Here is a 6,851-nt window from a genome sequence, read left to right on the forward strand (position 1 = left end):
GATACATTTCAAAATAGAAGTACCATTTGATCTAGGAACCCCATATCTGGGTATATAGCCAAGGGAATTGAAAGAAGGATCTCAAAGAGATATCTGTACCTGCATGTTCACTGCAGCAGTTTTCACACTTGCTACAATGTGGAAATAACCTAAAAGTCCATGTAAAGAAGAATGGATTAATAAAGTGTGGCATATATACATTATTGAATATCATCCAGCCTTGATAAAGAAGAAGATCCTGCCACTTGTAAGAACATGGATATACATAAAGGACATTATTCTAAGTAAAATAGGCCTGAAACAGAATGACAAACTCTGCATGATCTCACTTATATGTGGAATCTAAACAAATACATGGAAGCAGAGTATAGAATGGTAGTTGTCAGGGGCTGGGGGAGGGGAAATTAGACAGGTATTGGGCAAGTTTCAGTGATACATAATAAATAAGTTCTGGAGTTCTGTATAACATAGAGCCTATGATTAATAGTAGTTTATTGCCTACTTAAAATTTTGCTAAGAGGGGATATCTTAAATTAAGTGCTTTTGCCTACCAAGTAATGACAAAAAAAATCAACAAAAGTGGCTAGGAAGACATTTCTGGAGGTGGTAGATAGGTACAGTAGTGGTGGTGATGATGGTTTCAAGGGTGTATACTCATCTCTGAACATATCAGGTTCTATAAGTATCTACAGCTTTTTGTATGTCGATCATTAATCAATTAAGTGGTTTAATTTTTATGATTGACTGTATCTCCAACAGAGAATTAGTTCAGGGGATTTGTCTCAATAAAACATTTTATAGCTCCAGAATCTAATGCATTAATCTCCACATTAGGGTTTCTCCTTCACTGGGTATGATCTATGGCTGGTAATGACCATCCTGGATTTATAGACTAAGTTTTAGATTTCTGGTATTCATTTTTGGGTTTGTCAAGCTCACTCTTCAATCATAGTCTTTCTCAAAGTAATACAAAGTGCATTTATCCAGTTTGAGTATAATAAATTATTATCAAAGTCTGACTAAAACCTTGGGGAGGCTCACATTCTTTTCAGTACTTTGACCACAATTCTTTGATTTATTTTCTACATTCCTAAACTTTGACCACTTCACAACACTCTTCCGTAATTAGCTCTCAGGGTGGACAATTATTTCCATGTTCCTGCAGCATCTTGTTGCTATGTCTAGGAGTATTTTCAAGTGGAAGCTAGAGACTCTCTGATTCAGTCTCCGTATTTTACGGAGAAGGTGACTTACCTGTTTTTGGAACTTGATCAGTTAGTTGATAGGCAGCACCAGGCTTGTCCAGTGCAAATGATTCAGAGTCTACTCTGGTCCATTTGCATTCCATTCTCACTGCCACCTCCCAAAACCATCATTCTCCTTCTTCCAATTCTTGTAACATTGTCTATACCCGTTTTCCTACTCTGATCTTGGCTTTTCCAAACTCTTTTTTATACAATGTATACAGCCAATCACCTGTGATTTTTTAAGTACATGTTTAGTATTTCCTCACTGTCAATCAGATGAATTTTGAACACTGTACTAGGACTATGCAAGCCAAATAGATCTAATCATGATGTAGGATGTGTTTCATAAAATGTTTATCTAACATTTTCTGAGGTTATTATCTAACCCCAGGGCTTGGATGAAGAGAAACAAAATCAAAAATTTTCTTAATCACTTTAGTGGTATTCTTTTGAAGAATAAATAGATACATTGTAGCTGTTAAATAGTTGGGAAAAGTACACAAGTTTTACAGACTGATATAAAGGAAATGTTGGTTTTAAAAGAGATTATCAATCAGAAGATAACCTTACAGTTGACAACACATTTCAGTGAGGAAAAATGTTTAACTTGTTTATTTTCATTAGTAATATGAAGTAGATAAATAACTTAAATCTTCGGAAGAAATTATAGAAACGTGAAATAAGTGCCTCTTTCCACTGATATACACAAGTATCTGTGGTAACAGCTTTAGAATAGGAACCAATCATAAATATGCATTATGCATCTGAGAGGCTGGAGCTAGAATAAATAATCTAGGAAATAGGAGCAGGTCAGCCATGGGAGTGTGCAGTCATTCCCTGTCTTTAGAGAATGGTCTAAGCCTGAGAACAAGCCTGTTCCTCTTTGACATGGGATTGACACATACATATGTAGCTAAGCTAAGGGCCAAGAACAGTCTTTCAGAGCACACCTGATGCAAACCATATATATTCCAAGGTGAAGGGTACCATGACCATTATTTCCTAGCATCCTTAGGCTAGGCATGAAGGGAATGTGGACTGAAGTATTGGTAGTATTCCCATCATTTCCTCCATAACCGGAAAGTAATAAACAACCTTCTATTGTTTTAATTACCTAAATGCCTTTTGGTTAATCATCAATCTGTTGTGCCATGATTATGGCTAGAGACAAATGAAATAAAAAGTGTGTAAATTTACCACATTTTGGAAATTTCAAGCACATCTTTATATCAGAGAGAAGAAAAAAATCAGTAAAGGATATTGCAGTTAATCAATTGTCATCAAAATGTGGAATGTTTAGGGAGAAGATAAGTATCCACATCAAGGTAAAATGTGGCCTTGAAAAAACAGATTTCCATTTTGCTAAGGATGTGCAAGGTCAAGTGAGATCTGCCAGAGACCATGCTCTTCAACTCTGTGGACTGCTACATTGTCCAGAATGAGGACACAGGGTTCTCTAAAGTCTTCTAGTCCATACCATGTGATTTTTTTCATCTTGATATTTTCATTCTGCACATTGTCTCCCTCAGAGCCTGGTGGACCTGCTTGTTCCGCAGAGTGTAGATGACAGGGTTGAGCAGCGGGGTCACCACCGTGGTCACAAGGGCAGCCTCCCTGTTGGAGTCCAGCCTGTTCGTCTGCTTTGGTTTCACGTATATAAAGACACAGCTGCCGTATATCAGAGAGAGAACTATGAGATGAGAGGAGCAGGTAGAGAAAGCTTTCTGTCTCTCCCTGACTGATGGGAGTTGCACAATTGTGACAGCTATGTTACTGTAGGCAATGATGGTTATGATAAGGGATGTCAAAAGTATAACCAAAGCGAGGACAAAGGCCAACATTTCAGTAGAGCTGGTGTCAGAGCAGGAGAGATGAATCAGGGGGGCAAGGTCACAGAAAAAGTGGGGGATGACATGGGGGCCACAGAAGGATAACTGGGAAACCTTTACTACCGGACCAGTGATGAGAGTGAAGGCCAAAGTGAAGCAGGCAGTGACCAGGAGGAAGCAAGTCTTCAGATTCATGATGGTCGGGTAATGCAGAGGCTTGCAAATGGCCACATATCGATCCAGAGACATCACTGCTATGAGGAAGAAACCTGCTGCTCCCAGAAATACAGTGACAAATGCTTGTATGAAACAGGCAGGAAAGGAAATGGTTTGCCTGCCTAAGAGAAAGATGATCAGCAACTTAGGAATAACAGTACTTGTAAAGCAACACTCAAAGAAGGAGAAAATGCTGAGGAAAAAGTACATAGGTGTGTGGAGCCGGGAGTCAGCACAGGTGATGGTGACTATGATGGCATTGCCTACAGTGGATGCCAGGTACGCCAGCAGGTGCACGAAGAAGAAGACATTTCCCAGATGCTGGATGGCAGGAAAACCCTCCAAGGTGAATTCTTGGACAGTGGTTACATTCCCCATTTCCGTGGACATCTTATTCCACATCATCATCACTGCTGGTCTAACCTATAATAAAGACATCAGGGAACACAAAGGTTTTAGAGGAGCATGATTGAGTTACTTGGGAACCCAAGAAGGTGGCTAGGCTGTTAGCCAAGTGGTTTAGTCTGTTGGTTCTTGAATCAGAAGGCCGGAGTTCAATACTAGATCAATACTGATTTCTAACTTCTGAGAGATCAGTAATCTTTGGTAAGGTAGTTAACCTTTGTGAACTTATTTTCACCCTCTGTGAAATGAAGATGATAGGATCTACCTGTTCATGTTCTTGTGAGACTGAATTAAGATAAATCGTGTAACTCACTTGGCATATGATGCCAGTGTTTCTTATGTGTTTCTCAAATTCTAAGTGTAATGTTATGATCATTAGTATTATGATTAGAGTTTAAGTATGCAGAATTATTGACACTTTTGTAGTTACACAACATTTTATTGTTTTTAAAACATTAATTTGAAAGTAAACATAACAATAATATTAGTAATATTCCCTTTGACTATCCCTTTTAAAGTATGCAACACATTCTGGGCCCATCATCATCTCTTGAGACCTTACCCTTTTTTACGTTCCTCATTGAAATTCAGTATTTCTATTACTCACCATAATAACCATGAGCCCCTTCTTCTTAAAGCAGAGACTAAGGCTTAGAGAGTTCTAGGGAGCTGAGGTCACATAGCTGGGACTTTAGCCAGAATGCCCGAATTGAAATAACTGCTATTTCCAAATGCAGTCACAAAATATTTTAAAACGGGAACAAATCTAGTCTTGATGACCTCTCCACCCTAAGTGAAAGATTAGCTTTATTTATCTTAATTGTTTCTCTCCTTAGATAACGTCACTGATGTGTTACAGACCTGTGGCATGACATGGGGCTTAGAGAGCATCTACTTCAGCACAAGCATTTTATAGAAGAGACTGGAGCCCAGAGACATTGGGAGCCGCTCAGCAACATGAGGTAAGTTGTAAAACCAGGGTTTACCACCCACCTTCCCATGGTTCATGCTGGCCTGTGACAGAAGTGGGAGTGGTAATAGTTCATAGGATTTACCCACTTACGAGGATATGCTAAGCACCTGACACTCATACACTCACTCTTAGAACAGAGCTCAGTGAACATTCTTCTATCTTCAGTCCTCTCAATCAGTAATGTCTCTCAGGATGGTTTTGGCTCCAGCATCTCAATACTAAGCTAACGGTCAGCAGTGTGGAATGTGTCACTCTCACTAATGCACCGTGGTCCTGGAATTCTGAAGGACTGCTCATGGAACTGAACTGCTCACCCCTGAGTGGCTCAGCGTGAGGATCCTCTCCTTCTGTTCCTGTTGACTCTAGAACGTCCACCAAGTCACCAGGGTCCCTGAGGCCAGGCACACACAGAAAAGTCATCATATGGGAAGCAGGGCTTCCTTCCTTCACAGCTATTATCTTCTGAGATATCATGAGCCCGCTCTGGGCTGAGGGGAAAGGAGAGGAGAAGGAAATTCATTTGTCAAGTCTGTTGTCCCGGAGCGTTGTGAATATGCATCCTGTACTGCCCGTGTTCTGAATGACATTGCCCTGTTTCCATAGCAAAACAAGGCTACATGGCACCCTGGACCACTGAAACCCCAGAAAGGAGCAGAGGGACCAAAACAACTGTATTTCACTGCCCCAAATTCTGGGCTAGTGCTGTACTCCCTGACTACTTCATGTTCTCATGAAAGATCTGGCTCTGCCTTCCTCACTGGTAGAAGCCCACCTAACATGCAGTATTGCTGTCCCCTCCTGTAGCAGTTAGCGGGAGCAGACAGCTTTTTATGGGTTTAGCTCTGGGTGCTGCTGAGACAAGGATCCTTCTGCTGCAGTGCTCCATGTCATGCACGCACCTGCTCCAAACGCCTTCTCTTGCATGTGCTCTTCCACATCATATGCTCACCTTTCCATGTGGAGAATCATCCTTGTTTTACTGCATCAACAGTGAAGAGATGCTGACACGCAAGTCTGAGGCTCTGTGATATTTTCACAAGACTCTTTGGTCACCAAGCAGGATTGACCCAGCCAGTGAGCAGAGAGTGTAAGCCCCAAGCCCCTGATGAAGAGACAGGGCAGAAAGTAAAGGAAGGCATGGCTGGTGTCTTAGGGGCAGCTAACTGGTTACTTTTGAGAACAAGACTTATTGATGCAACATGTATATTTATCTTCCCTTATGTGTGGTGATGCGAACTCCCAGATGTCCACACTGTTCTCTGCCAAGATTTTTCAAGGAAATTATATGACAGTCTCTCAAGGGTTTTTAAAGTCCCAAGTTGAATATTGCTACTGATTTTAGGTAAACGTCCAGACTACAATTTTCTACATGTGATGTATGCACTGAAGCCAGAGCTTAGTTGTTAAAATAACATATTTTATGGTGAGAAACAGCTGGATCACACCCTGGCTTTCATGAGGCTTTTGGGAAGATACTGGTGAAGTCCACCTTTTTATTCACACATTCTTCTTGCTTTCACCAACATTATTATCCTTTTCATTGCATATTTTCATCTTAAGAATATTTTCATTGTGCTCCCCAATCTTTTTGAGAAAGGAAAGCACACATTTTTTTCTCTTTAGGGAAGAAGGGCGCATGGCACGGTAGGTGGTTTCTGTAACACCTGTAGCCTGCCAGACCCCTCTCTCTTGAAAAGTTTTTGGGATGTGGATCCCCAGAACTTTTTAGATGCAGAAGAGGAAAAGATGTGAGCCTGAGGGTAGTGAAGCTGTATCCATAGCAACCACTAGGTTGGAAAGGTGCTTCTCCTGGGTATCTCAGCTGGGCTTCGATGGCAGGAGTGATCCATTTTTCTGTGGTCTCTGGTTTCCCATCCAGAGCTTGATGAGGGAACTAAACTCTTATATTTGCTGGCAATCCTGGGGTATATGGTAGCTGGAAATTTGTTCTTCACTCATCATTATTGATCTTACAAGGTTAAGGCAAATATTATAGAGACTTTCATGAGTATTCATGTGGGCCCCACCTTCCCACAAATATACAAAATCATTTTCAGAACATCCGTCCATCTACACACTCTGCTCTCAGTTCAGGGCACACTTGGACCTCATCGTTATTTTCTCAGCTGGTTGTGAGAAAAATAAAGAATAATGGGAGTAGAGTTACAGAAGCGAGAGCAA

The 6,851-nt window shown here is 40.9% G+C and overlaps 1 protein-coding gene across 1 annotated transcript; it reads right to left on the minus strand.

The window, feature by feature from the left end:
* Positions 1 to 2,737: 2,737 nt before the first annotated feature.
* On the minus strand, positions 2,738 to 3,700 carry LOC130543091 (olfactory receptor 6C74-like). Its single transcript, XM_057308918.1, has one exon. It carries the CDS (start codon positions 3,698 to 3,700, stop codon positions 2,738 to 2,740), a length of 963 nt encoding a protein of 320 aa, XP_057164901.1.
* Between the last annotated feature and the right edge of the window lie 3,151 nt (positions 3,701 to 6,851).

This window comes from Ursus arctos, unplaced genomic scaffold, assembly GCF_023065955.2.
Source record: "Ursus arctos isolate Adak ecotype North America unplaced genomic scaffold, UrsArc2.0 scaffold_71, whole genome shotgun sequence".
NCBI classification, from domain to species: Eukaryota; Metazoa; Chordata; class Mammalia; order Carnivora; family Ursidae; genus Ursus; species Ursus arctos.

Excerpts from the sequence above, each read along its gene's own strand:
- LOC130543091 (XM_057308918.1), bottom strand. The coding sequence starts at position 3,700 with ATGATGATGTGGAATAAGATGTCCACGGAAATGGGGAATGTAACCACT.